Source organism: Piliocolobus tephrosceles, chromosome 20 (genome assembly GCF_002776525.5).
Source record: "Piliocolobus tephrosceles isolate RC106 chromosome 20, ASM277652v3, whole genome shotgun sequence".
NCBI lineage: Eukaryota > Metazoa > Chordata > Mammalia > Primates > Cercopithecidae > Piliocolobus > Piliocolobus tephrosceles.
Genome location: NC_045453.1, coordinates 16,729,153 through 16,743,293, shown reverse-complemented (window position 1 = coordinate 16,743,293; position 14,141 = coordinate 16,729,153). Strand labels below are relative to the sequence as shown.

Genomic DNA, 14,141 nt, shown 5'->3' with positions numbered 1-14,141 from the left:
GAAGGAACTTTGTGGGATGACGGAAATGTTCTTTCTCTATCTGGAGTTCTTTCTCTATCTGGAGTGGGTTACATGAGTGTTAATATTTGTCAAAACTCATGGAACTGTACACTTAAAATCTTCATGTTATTGTATGTAAATCATATCTCAGTAAAAAATGAGCTAAAAATCATTTGCCCGCGGTCACTAAGCAACAAATGGACATTTGGACCCAGGCTTGCCCAGCTCCAATGGCCAGTTTACATTAGCTTGCCATAGTTAAGCAGGGATCCCCCAGCTGTCCCCCAGCCTGGTAAGATGCCTTGCTAAAATCTGAACCAGGAGTTCATAGTTACCCTAAGAAAGATGTTACAGGCTCTAAACCCCTAAACCGTGACAGAGACTTGCAAAAAAGCCAAACAAATGTCCTGCTGGGAGTCAACCCTGGGCTCAGGCCTCATCTTTGCTCCTTACTTGCTGTGTAATCTGTGAGTACACTCCTCTGTGACTCAGTTTCCCCTTCTGTAATGCAAAGAAGGAGGAGACCAATGGTTCCCAGCATGGAGCCACAGATGATGGGAGCCATGGGGCCACAAATCCCTATGCTCAAAAAGAACCTTTATTACATTAAATAGTAATGAGTCTTATTCACACCTGGTAAGCTGTTTTTCTACTGCATGCTAATATTGTGATTAATAAAATACACATCTATTTCAAAGCAAAAATAAAACCATAACAGCTTTTCATTAGTGTGTATTTTCTCAAACAAAAGATACCAAAAGAACAACCAATGTTCGTGACTTTGGTTTAAAGAGGCTGGGAATCTCTGTGTAGAGGATCGCTAAGGGGACAGTCGCCAAGGGGATGGTCGCCAAGGGGACGGTCGCCAAGAGCCCTTCCAGGTCAACTGCCCCATAGTTGTCGGGCATCGCTTGGGCAAATGCTTGCCCTTATGTATATAAAGCCTGGCTCCCTGTGCAAGGAGCCTCATCTGGGCTCCAGGGACAGAGCCCCCCATGTGTGGGTGTGTCCACTCCACAACGTGTGGATGCAGCCAGGCCTGCAGGCCCCAAGTGTGGTCACTACTGCGCCCTGAGCCTCAGTGTCCCCTCCAGCTTTGATAGTGACTAGTGTAAAAGTGGAGCTTGGGCATTTCCCTCCCCAACCCCTTCCCCTCCACTTCTTGAGCCAGAAAAGGGGAGTTCCCGGTCACCGCCCGGTCCTACCAGCCAAGCACCACCACTAAGGCCATGCCCACTAGGGAATCCCTTACCAAAACACCTCTAGCCCCTAGCTGAGTATGGTGACCTCTCCCTCCCGCCTCACCCTGCTCTAGCCTGAAGGACTGAGTAGCAGGTTTCACATCCCAGTGCAAACTCAGACCTTCCTTTCACCTATTCAGTGGCTCAGCAGCATCCCCACCCCCATCCCTGCCCCGCCCCACTCTAGACACATCCTCAGCTATGGGCCAGGGGTCCTACATCCCACACAGAAAGAAACCAGAATCGCTGGCTTCTCATTCCCTCCCTGCCGGCCCTTCCCGGCGAGATTCGCACAGTTTCTGGTGCTGAGTCAGAGGTTTACAGAGCATCGTAATAAAGCAGGGGGTTCGGCTGAGTCCTGCCTCAAAAGGCCCCTATTAGGGACAGCCCCACCCTGGCGAGATTTATAGAAACACCACCCTCAAACGCAGCGCTCCAGGCTAAGCCCCTACCCACTCAGACTTTGAGGCACAAATGCCCAGCCCACCCACACCCGCAAACCAGAGGCTGTAACCTACCTCGCCAACTTCACGTTTTGAAAAATAACAGAGCCAAGGGCAGAAGACAGGCCAGCTGGCCCCACACCCAACCTTCTCCTCCCTGAAAACTCCACTTGCTACTTTTAATCTATTTCTCCTCCATCAGACTGGAGGCAGCTCCAGGCCTTCTCCTGAGGCTACCATCCCCCCTCTACGGCTTCTAACTTTGCAGGTCACTGGACAAAAGAGAACCACCCCCACTCTTCGCGAGACCTCATTTGTCGCCCACCACCGCCCCACATCGCGCAGGCTAGTGGCCTGGACTCTTCCCGCCCCTGGCGAACTGCGGGGAGGCTCTGCCAGAAGCCGCTCCCCTAGGGCCTGAGGGCGCACTCCGTGAGGCCCAGCCCGGGAGGCCCCCGGATCCGCGCCAGGACGCCCCGCTCCTGCCTCATCCCCACTACCAGGGGCCTGACGAAAAGCCTGCGAGGTTGGGGAGAGACCCTGGGGAGCGCCGATCCAGCCACTGGACGCACACTCACCCCGCATCGCCAAGGAGCCCGCGCGTCTGCTCTGGGGCCACGGGAAACCCACGCGCGCTGTTCAATCCGGGCTCCGAGTGACGAAAAGCCGCGCTTGGCTCCAGCCGGCCCGGGACCCACGCACCTACCGGCGGACGCGCGGACAGTCTCGCTTCCTAACTAAGTTTGAAAGTTCCCTCCCCGGCGACCGAAGGGGACGCGGACTGCACAGAGGCACCCAGCCCATCCGGGCTGGGCCAGGCGGGGCAGTGAGACCTGACGCCTCGGGTTCGGGGTTCCAGGCACGCCAGCCTCCATCGCTGGGAACGCGCCCGGCGCAGCGCAGCGGGGACCTGGCTGGGGTAGGGGGAGGAGATCCTGGAAACATGGAGGAGGGAGGGTGTCCTGCACTACAGCCCCAGCCTGGAGGGAGGCCGGCTAACCGTTCCCGGGAGGGGACAGGCCTCGATTGGCCGCCACCTACTCGGAATCCGAGGCCCCGCCGGGCAGTGACTACCAATTAGTAAACTGCCCAATTAGTGTGCAGCGGCGCTGAGAAGTTAAACCTCGACGCGCGACTATGGATGACCGAGGTGTGGCCGTCCCTGGGTGTGACCGCGTGTGACTGTGTGGCCATCAGGACCATCTGTGCCTGAGGCTCACCGTCCAGCGGGGTGGCTGTGTGTGACAGTGTGCTCCTGGGTGAGGCGTTGTGGCTGCGAGCGTGTGACTGTCGAGCGACTTCTTTGTGTGACTGTCCCCCGTTGTGCCTGAGTGTGACAGCGGGTGAGGGCATGTCACCGTGTGTGGGGCATCGGAGCGTCTGTGGGTGACTCGTCTGTGGCGGTAAGACTGTTCGTGGGTGAGCGGTTGGGTGTCGTTGTGTATAGGTGACTGTCAGGGTGACTTGCGTGGGACGGCGGGACCGTGTGAGCATTGCCTGGCCGACTGCGTGTGGCCATGGGCCACTGTGTCAGCTTGTGAATGACTGCGAGGCTGTCAGTGGGACGTGAGTGAGGGGCCACTGTGTCGTCGCACGGGTGGCTGTCGGGATGACTTCTACCCGCGATCCCAACAACTTACGGCGTGAGCTTGGCCGCGAGGGGATCGATGTGAGCCGCCCGTGCCCGTCAGCGGGGTTGATGTGCGCGGCCCCGTGGGACCCCTGGAGCGCCCGCGTCCCGAGCTGCCAGGTGACTCCGGCCCCGCCCGCCGGGGACCCCCGCCGCCCCCGCCTACCTTGCCGCAGTGGTAATAGTCCAGGTGCGCCAGGCCGGTCGGCTCGGCCCCGGTCCGCGCGCCCACCGCGGGCGCCGAGGGGTACAGGCGGACGTCCATGGCGGGCGCGGCGGCGGCGGCGGCGGCTCCCGCGGGCAGTGCCTGGGCGGGCGGCGGGTGGGAGCCAGTGTGCGAGCGGGACTGTGAGCGCGGGGGGCGGGCCGGGGGCGGTGCCCGGAGGAGCGCCCCGCCCCCGCCCCCGCCCCGCCCGCGAGCGCTATTGTTCCGGCCTCGGGCGCTGCCTAGGGCCGGGGGCCCGGGGGCCCGGGGGCCCCGGGGCCCAGGCCGGGGCGGGAAGGTCCGTCCTCCGGGCTGGGTCCCCGCTGGGTCCCCCGCTCGGCCCTGCATCCCTGAGTGGGCGCGCCTGTCCAGACGGCGCTTTTCCGTCCCGCCTTTCGCCACCCACGGTGAGGAGAGAGAGAAGCCCGAACGACACCCCTCCCCAGAAGTGGGACACTCCCTTGCCCTAAATATTTGAGGCGGCGCTGGCCCCCGCCCCGCGGCGTGGGTGCGGGGGGAGAAGAGGAAGGTGGTGACAGGACCACTTTGGAGATGGGTGCTGCCTTCCCTGGGGGACGCGAGCCAGCGCTGGAGGATGCTCTTAGGATGCCCGCCCCCTCCTCATCTCACTGATCTGAGTCAGTTTGAGAGCCCCCCCCGGAAACTGCCGCGCTTAAACTCTCACTCACATATGAGGAAACTGAGTCAAAGACTTGAAGCACCAGTAATGGAGCTCCAGGAGGGTGGGCTCCCTTGCTCCCAAAGGATCCAGAACTGAAACCACTTGGAGAAGGCAGAAGGACCCCACCCCTTTTAATGATAGGGAGGGGAGGGCTGTAGTAATGCCTAGAGCCGGAAGCTCTGAAGAGGGGTCTAGGATCTGCCCGTAGTCACGGTCTCTTGGAGTGAGGAAAGGAAGAAACTGAGATTGAAGTGGGATGACTCTGATGGTGGGTCAGAAAGGTGACTGTGAAACGGGGATCCTCCCCAACCAAAAAAATCCCCTCCAGTTCTTGATATCACTTGCTGGTTGCTAGACTGTTGTACCCCATCCCCCTTTTCATGCAAGAATAGTCTACACTAGCAATCTCACTGCTCACTGACTGCTCCAGGTATGTCTGACTGGGAGAGGCCAGGAAATAGAAGTCAGCCAGAATGGCATTCTTGTGTGGCATCAGGATATAGGATGCCACTGGGAGAAAAGGACTTGAGCTTCCTGCCCACTCAGGAGCTAGCTTAGAACTTAGTTCTCAACTGCTGCTTGGGCTTTGCTGGTCCTGGCCTAGAACTAGGACCGTAAGAAAGATGCATTAACAAAAGATAGGTGTGGGAAACAGACATTCACTGAAGGCTTGGGAACAACAGAGGGAAATTATAGCTCAGAAAGGAAAGAACTTCCAAATAAATTTCAGCAGTCATTGTTTCTAGAAATACAATGCCACACCTCATCAGAAAAAATTTTCCATTGTCCTGTCTCCATTTTTTTCATCTGAATAGCCAAATGACCAGCACTCTTTATTAAAAAGATCACCACCACCCGCCCCCCCACCCACACACACACATACTCTTCTGCAGTGCTAACATTGTCATAAATCAAGTAGTCTATATGTACATGAGACTGTTCCTGAATTCTCTGTTCTGTTCTGTTAGCCTATTTTTCTCTCCCTGTGCCATTATCACAATGTCTGGATTACTGTGGCCTTATAAGTCTAAATGTCCCATGAAATAAGTCTACCCACTTTGTTCTTTAAGACTGCATTGGCTATTCTTGATGTTTATACTTTCACAGAAATTTTGGAATCAGCGTACCTACTTATATGCATACATACAAACACACTGACACAATCTTGCTGGGATTTCAATTGGTATCACTTTGAACCTTTAGATCAATTGGAATAAAATTAACATTTTCAATAGTAAAACTTCTTATCCATGAACATGGTATGTCCCTTCATTTATTTGGAGTTTTAAAAAAAGTTATCTCAGTAATGTTTTGTAGTTTTCTGTGTGGAGACCTTGCACATCTTTTATTAGATTTTATGAATGGCTTCTTTATTTTCTGTTTGTTGTCAGCATGGGGTTGAAAGAAGCAATAGCAGCACTCTTGTCCCATTCCTGATCTCCAAAGGAAAGATATCAACATTTCACCATTAGTTATAATGCTTGCTGTAGTTTTATGTTTTGTTTGTTTAATTTTGCTTTTTGTTGTTGTTGTTGTTTTGAGATGGAGTCTCACTCTGTCACCAGGCTGGAGTGCAGTGGTGCAATATCGGCTCACTGCAACCTCCCATTCCCTGGTTCAAGCGATTCTCCTGCCTCAGCCTCCCGAGTAGCTGGGATTACAGGTGCATGTCACCATGCCCAGCTAATTTTTGTATTTTTAGTAGACACAGGGTTTCACCATGTTGGCCATGATGGTCTTGATCTCCTGGCCTTGTGATCCAGTTTTTTTTACAGATACCTCTGTTGCAAGTTGGGGAAATCAGTCTTCACAGAAATACTCTGGGTCAGGAAATAAGACTGCTGTGGCCATTTTACAGATGAGAAAATTGAGAGCCAGTGAGGAATGCACGTCGTGACAGTTAATAGTAGAGCCAGGACTACACCTAAGTCTGGAAATTCCACCTGGAGCACTTCCTACTGCCCATATTTCCACAGTGTTGGTCCCACTAACTCTGGCCAGAGGTGTAGAACAATGTCCACCAGAGTTTGAAGACGCATGTGCAATGGGTCAGCTACAGGCAACTATTTGACTTCTCTGGAGCCTGCCAGCAGCAGCAACCATAAACCCTGCCAGTCACCTATATCCACTTCCTTCCCTGGGGAGGGAGCCAGCACCAAGGAGACATCTGAGAAATCCAGCAGCAAAGTCCAATAAGGCCCCAAAGCTTGATCTTGCCACTTCATGTTAGCAGTTGATCACACAGGAAGCTGATGACTCAGTTCCCCCAAAGAAACACCACAGCCTCATCTGTTGTCTTGAAGATGGGAGTGACGCTTCAGTTCTCCTCTCTTCCCTTTGATTGCAAAGAAGTACCTGTGAGAGAGGAACCTCAGATCTCAGCCAGTAGCCCAGCTGGTCCAGTCTGGAGACTCAGAATATTTGTTTGTTCATCTTCCAGCTCTCAGTTCTGGTATCATAAATAGCTGACATATCAGAATATATATGGGTTTTAATATGTTTTATTAACCTCGAGGTATGGTAAGGACAACACATCAGGAGATGATTGCCATGGAAAAGATAGTTTGGTACTCCCAGGTGTCAGGAGAAGGGGACATGCCATGTCACTGGGGGCCACTGGGGAAGCACCAGGTCAGTCAGGAGGCAGAGAGAGAAGGAACTGTGGGTAAGAGCCTTTACTGTGGTTTCTGCAGGAAGGAGCAGACAAGGCAGGGTCGGCAGGTTTACGATTGGCATGTTTGAATAATTTCAGCAGCTCTGGGGCATAGGGACTGTCCCTAGTTGTCTGGTACTGGGCCTGGAGTAATTGGGGCAGGTAGATAGTGAGTGGGAGTGTGAGAGCCCAATAATACAGGTGGTTGAAAGTGTATGCTCTGTATTGGTTTGCATTTGAAAATATGCTCATGGGCTCACAGGTAAGCGTTTCCTATTTCTAGGTATTGGCTAACCCTAGAAGAGGCAGTCCCTCCAGGGTCCACAAGACCCCAGATGTCAAAGTATCAGAATAGAGAAAATAAGACATGGTTAATACAAGATGTGTCCACTTACCCATGGGATCCAAGAGGGAAATGAGTCCTATTCCACCTATTGCTCCTTTACCTAGGGGATGTCTTGGCTTTAAATCAAAAGGACTAATCCCTAAAAAAACAACCATGGCAGAGGAACTAAATACCCAATTGTGGGAGCACTTAGATCTAGTAATGAATCTTCTTCCTCTTTCTTCTTATAGGCACATGGTAGACTTGTACTCCCCCACCCACTTGAACTTAGGTGTGACCCTGTGACACTTTAGCTAATGGAACATGAACAGAAGTAGTGTGTGTCACTTACAGGTGGAAGCTTTAAGGGCCTGAGCATATTTAATCCTATTCTCTGAGCCATAAAAATCCTAACAAATGTCAACTCATTTTTTAAGACCTAATTCAAGTAACATTTATTTGGTTAAGACTTCTCTAAGACTCCAACTTAGTGCTCCAATTTGCTGCTCCAATAACCATCTGCACACAGGACTACTAGTGTGAATCTCAAAGAACTGCAACATCACATTTGCCCAGTGAGTTTCTCCAAGGCGAGGACCATAGCTCACTCATCTCAGTGTTACCAGTGACTAGCACAGGGGCTAACAAATCCTGGATGCTTCATGCCCACCTTTGGGGAGACCTTCCTAGATACACACATACAGATACACCCCTTCCTACACACACACACACACACACACACACACACACGAAGAATTTAATTGTTCAGATTCCAGTTCACAGATGGGCCATGTTTGCCAGTGAGGGAAGTCACAATTCAGCCCTCCGGTGAGGCCCTAGCTACATCTGTCTCCGTCCCCTCCTTCCCAGTAGCCAACATACATGTGGCAGAATATGTTAAGCTGGATTGAGGTGCAGAAAATGGAAGTCCACTGGGAAAACCTCACTTCAAAAGCTCAACTTCTCTTAGTTGAAGTCAAAAGCAGATCCTGAGACACAGATTCTGGAGCAAGTAGTTTATGGGAGAGAAATTCCAGGACACACTGGTAGTGGTGTGGGAAAGTGAGACAAGAAAGGAAGACAGTCAAGAAAGGGCGTACTATCCAACAAATTACTACCATGAGTGACTAGAGCCTAACTCCACTGGGGAATTCTGGAAATAGTGTAGAGCACATACTCAGAGTTATCCCCTTAAGGGGTCTTTACCCACCAACTCTCTTAACACACTTGGTTAAAGCCTACTCTCTGGGGCATTCATTCTGGCAGCTCAGACTGAGAGGCACAACAGGGCTGTGGCAACCAGAGAAAGCCCTTAAGCAAAGAGGAGGGTACAAGCTATACAATTCTCCTCCAGGAACTTGGTTGGTGGGTAGCTATTGTCTGAGGCAGCAGTTGGCATTCCTAGAGCCCTGGCCATGGAGCCCTCTGGCCAACAGCATGCCAACTTGTCCATTATTTCTGACAATGAGCCAAAGAAGCCCACAATTTGCACTCAAAGTGTCTGCTGGACAAAAGATCTAATGGACCAACATGTGTGTGACAGACTTTGGCACAAAGTGACTTACTCTGGTACCTGTGTATAAGAATACCAGATGAGATGTGAAAGACTCTGAATGCAAGTCCTAGACTCTGCTCAACTCCCTTAGCCAACAATCTCATGAGATAGTTAGTCCCTATCTTATAAATGAGGAAACTGAGGCACAGAGAGGCCAAGTAACTTACCTGCCATTAGAACAAGTTGTAGCCAGGATGTGCAACTAGCCAGTTTGGCTCCCAAATTCACACTCATAACTACTACACCTCACTGCATCTTTCTGATCTGTCATACCAATTTCAGAGTAAGGTAAAAAGAAAACCCTATTAGTATTTTACTTGAAATTACATTTAATTATTCAATTAACTTGGGGAGAATTAAATTTTTTATTAAAAGTTATTTTAATTCAGATAGATAGACAGGAATACTATTAAAGTTTTCAAAGTTGATATTGTATCCAAGAAAAAATTTAAAACTCTCTTATTCGCTCTGTTTTTCTATAGATTCCCTTTGACTTTCTGTGTAGATGGTCATGTTATCTGGAAGCGGGGATTGATTCTGTTCTTCCTTTTCAATCTTCTTACCACTTCTTTCTTTGTCTTTTCTTATTGCATTGTCCAGCACCTCTAGAATCAATGTTAAATAGAAGTGATGATATCAGGCATTCTTGTCGTGTTCCTTACTTCAGTGAACCTACTTCTTATATTCCACCATTAAGCCATTAAGTAAGATACTTACTGTAGCTTTTGGTAATATAGTTTATCAATTAATAAAGTTTCTTTTTATTCCTAGTCGCTAAGATATTTTTTCTGGCATGAATTAATTGTAGTTTACAATGTGGTTTACTTTTGGCATCGATTGAAATAGCCCTCTGGGTTTTATCATCTGACCTATTAATGATATGTACTATATATATAGATATTATTCATAATGAACCATCCTTGAATACCTTGGGTAATTGTTGGGACTTCTATTTGGTTCTAATTTTATTATTATTATTATTATTATTATTATTATTATTGGAAACAGGGGTCTCACTCTGTCACCCAGGCTGGAGTCCAGTGATGTGATCATAGCTCACTGCCGCCTCGAACTCCTGGGCCCAAGTGATCCTTCTGCCTCAGCCTCCCATGTGACTAGGATTAAAGCCATGAGCCACTACCTCCAGTCATAATTTATTTTCTAATATATTGCTAAACTCCATTTGAAGTTATTTCACTTAGGGTTTTTTTTTTTTTTTGGCGTCTATATTAATAACCAAAATTGGTATAAAATTCTGTGCTATTGTTGCCAAGCTTCATGTGTCAAGGTTATACTGGTTTTGCCTAATGAATAGGAAAGGAGAATTTTAATAACTGATTCAACTTCTTAAATTATAAAAAAAAATTATACTTAAAAAAATTTTATACTTCTTAAATTATAATTGGATGATCATATCATTTTTTCTTGGTAAATGTTGGTATGCTTTTCTAGAACATTGTTCATTTCACTTAGTTTTTCAAACGTATTGGGTTAAACATGTCGAGTATTATCTTGTGATTTTTGAAATGCTCCTGTATTTGTTACATATGTTCTTTCTCTTCTTAATCAATCATACTTGAAGTTTGTCTGTCATTAAACTACATTTTTATTCTATGTTTCTATTTTCTATATTCTCCAAGTTTTTTTGTAGTAACTGGGAAGAAAAAATAACATTTTTGCAAACAAAGATAATACACGTAAAGCACCTAGTACTTAGAAAGCATTTGGCAATATTGGTTAAATTAATACAAGAAAAATATTTTTTAGCATATGCCAGGGACTAGAGATTCAAACTATGATAGAGACATGATTTGTACTCATAGTTGAAATGGGGAGACAGACAGGTAAGTGGTCAATTAAGTATAGTATGATAAACATAATAGAGTTAAGTACAAAGTGAATTGGAAACACAGAGGAGGACTTCCTGAGGGAGGTGATGCTGAGCTGGGCACTGTAGGATGAGTAGGAGTTAGGCAGGTGAAAGAGATGGCTGTTTCTTGTCCTTGCTTTTGGACTCATTTTCAAGTGGCTCAGCTCTGAGCAAGGGTGAGCTGCCAGGACCCAGGAATTTGTGATCTCAGGCTCCTTCCTTTTTACAAGAGAATGTCTACTAATGTTTCCCTCTTCTAAGGATGACAATACTTCACTTTGGTCCTACATGCCCTTGTGGTGCCATATTTTCTATCACCTGCTATAGCACAGGCTTTGGCAAAGGAAAATAAAGATAAGAGTTAGCTGCTACTTCTCACCTTGAAGAAGACCTTTGGCAAAGCCCCTTGTGGTAATGACCATTCCCCAAATGCTGGTGGCTTCGTAAGCAAGCCGACTTTAAGGGACACATGAAGACAAGAACATAAAAATAAAAGATGCACGACTCTCTGGTCACTCCCTTCCAACTCTCTACTGAGCCTTGGAAAATCATTCTGCAGAAGCCTAAATGTCCTTGTCCAAAAACGTTCAGAGAAGGAGGGCTTTCAATAGCCAAAATTAGACAGGGACAGTAGTAGTTGAGTTAATGGCCGTGAGAAAAACAAAGGGTTTTAAAGTCCTGGAGTGCTGACAACAACCATTCAGCTATGGCCTCCCTCAAGATAATATGTTTATTGAGTACTTACTAGGTGCTAAGTGGTTGGCATGTATCATCTCACATAATACACCCACTGTGAGGTTGTTGCTAATGTTACCATCCCCAATTTACAGGTCAGGAAAGTGGAGTTCAGAGAGGTTAGATGGCTTGCCCTACAAAACTCTAGGCCTGAGATTCAAACCCAGAGCATTCACATACCATCTCCTATGGGGACATGTCCCCAATGCTTGGGACAGTGAAGGCCCTGGGTAACTAAAGAATGAATTGATTAAGTGAACAGAAGAATGATTACCATGAAAACTAGAAAGCAACATGAGAACATTATTTTTGCTATAATGGTTGGTAAGTGGGGGAATTGACTAGGCAGGAACATGAGGAAACTTTCTGAAGTAACCCTACTATACTGTATCTCGATGAAGGCTTAGGTTACACAGGCAGTCACATTCCTCAAAACCCAGAAAATATACATTTAAGGTTTGTACATTGCATTGTATGTAAATTTCACATTTAAAAAATTATAAACAAATAGTAGACTCTAATTGATGATACACATGCTGATGTATTTTAGGGGAAGTGGAAGGATGTCTGCAATTGGAAATGCACCCCCAAAAGAAGACAGCTTGTTGAATGGATACAGAAACATGTAGATGGATAGTAAGTATGTGATAAAACCAGGAGAGGAAAGTAATGGTGGAATCCAGGTGGTGGTTTACAGGTGTTCACTCTGATATTCTTTCCACATTGTTTATTAAACTGTCATCATAAAATGTGGAGGGAAAATCCCTTGTGTGTTATGGTGGCAGCTGGAGAAACATTTGTGCCTGCATCATGCTATTTACCATGCTTTCCACTATGGAAGAATTTAGAGGTAACTCTTCCTCTTTGTCCTCCTTCCTTCCCTCAGGGTCTCCCTCATTCCATCCAGCGAATAGCAACAAAGTGTCAACACTGGGTTGGTGGCAGATCCAAGTTCCACTATTCCCTGCTCACCTCTGCTCATGCCACATCGGTTACTTCCTCTGCCTTGACCTCAACTAAAGGGAATGCAGCGTTGTATGGAGATCACGTTTACATGGGACCGCACTCTACCATCCACCTTGGACAGCAGGAACCTGACGTCTCTTCGCATGCCCCAGCCCAGCTCTCAGCCTGGCAGGCAGCATATCATCCAGTAGCAATGTTTGGTAAACACAGAGACAGAGACAAGGAAAAGTGTCCTGTGTCCAGTGACTGGAATTTCAGATGATTTTTTCCCCTAACTTTCTTTAATGATGTCTGATTGCCTTTCAGATAAGAAAAACCCTCAGCTCACCCAGGGCCTCCCACAATGCCCTCAGCAAGGCTTTTCGCCCAACTTTTTCATCAGGAGGGGAGGAGCCAGCATGCTGAATTGCAATTTTCTGTTTGCTGCTTGACCACGTGTTTATTGTTTACTTATTTTTTTCTTTTGTTTGCGATGTGGTTCCTTTAAAATATCCAGAGAAGGAAACCACTCTACATAAAGAAATCTGAATGTTTGCATGCCCGGTTACCATCTGAAATGTCACTTGCACGTTAAGTCTGTGTCCCTGAGTTGCTGTGGCAACCTCAGCAGCACTCTTTGCCCGGGGTGATAAAGGGGTCCTTTGTTAGCCGGGAGACCAGGTCCGGGTGCAGGGACATCCTATTCAGCCCGTCCTAACAAAGGAGCACACGTCCGTCTCTCTGAGCAGGCCAGCCGCCGGCCTGATTGGGCCTGTTCTGTCGACAACCTTCCAGGGGGAGACGGGGAAAGAAATCCCCCGTTATTGGCATCTTTGAACTAAAGTTGTTGGGTTTTTTTCTTTTTCTCTCTGGGCTCTGCTTGCCGTACAAAAACCCCTGCAAAGGGCCCCACTCATGCTTTTGCAAAGAAAAACACCAATTGTGAGGCCTCCCTAGAAGAGGGATGAGGCTCCCAATCTTAATTGAATCTTCTAAACTTGGTTACTAAAATGGCAACTCTAGCAGCACTGGGTAAGCAGACGGGTTCTTCGAATTTTAGCAAGCAGCCTGGGTCTGGCCCAGAAAGAGGTCCTGGCTGTCGCTGGCTCTGTGGTGGCCTCTGTACCCAAAAGCAAGGGGCTTATGCCAAGGTCAGTCCCCCCGTGGACTGAGATCAGACCTCGGGGCTCAAGTTTCATTCAGCCATGGATTCTTCTCCCTCAAAGTTGCAACCAAGAGCAAGGCAGTGCTTTGCTCAGGCTCTCTGAGCCGCTCACCTGAGAGAGAGGCCTGGGAGTCCAGGACCCTGACTTCCAGGTCTAGGCTCTTGAAGGTCACAGGTGGGTGGGGAACAGCTCCCAGGCCTTGGCTGTGGCCCGTGACCCTCCTTCTGCCCCTAGAATCATGGGCTTCCATCCCCAGCCCATGCCAGGTTAGGCCCAGTTCTTCCTTTCCTCTCACATTGCCCAAACCAGAATCACTATTTACACTTCTCTTTCTGGTACGATGATATATGTGAGAGCTAAAGCTGGGAGCTCCCACATAACCAGAAATGGTTGTTCACAGTGCCCCGGGGCCAGCACAGCACCTGGCACACAGCGTGCGCTCAAGAAGTATTTGTTGACCCAGTGGATCATGAATGAGTGAATCTATCAGAATGGATTCATTTCATCCTATCAAGCACTCTTTTAGATTAAAACCGTTTTCCTCATTTAATTCCATTTCCTGCTGTCCTCTGCTGCCAGGTCCTGAACTGGAGCAGGCTACCAAGGTTACAGATGTGATCCCTGCTGGAGAGAGGCTGTGTTCAGACAGATGTGTGGACAGAAACGGCAGTGGAGGGCAATGAGTGCACAA

General features: G+C 48.3%; 1 protein-coding gene and 1 long non-coding RNA gene across 6 annotated transcripts in view; one reads left to right on the top strand and one right to left on the bottom strand.

Moving 5' to 3' along the window:
• The window catches only part of TOX2 (TOX high mobility group box family member 2), a 157,997-nt gene extending 154,063 nt beyond the window's left edge, over positions 1-3,934 (bottom strand). The window contains exon 1 of one of the 5 annotated variants that reach the window (XM_023227898.2): positions 3,481-3,934. In XM_023227898.2, the coding sequence (XP_023083666.1) occupies positions 3,481-3,867 (387 nt within the window). In that variant the 5' untranslated portion in view covers positions 3,868-3,934. Of the gene's footprint in view, positions 1-2,262; positions 2,383-3,324; positions 3,399-3,480 lie in introns of those variants that run through there. The other 4 variants (XM_023227900.2, XM_023227903.1, XM_023227902.2 and 1 more) reach the window with 4 other exon arrangements.
• Positions 1,792-12,737, top strand: LOC111553233. The gene is made up of 3 exons (XR_002734855.2): positions 1,792-3,087; positions 11,890-11,975; positions 12,226-12,737. It is a non-coding gene; the product is annotated as an uncharacterized LOC111553233 (long non-coding RNA).
• The last annotated feature ends 1,404 nt before the right edge of the window (positions 12,738-14,141 follow it).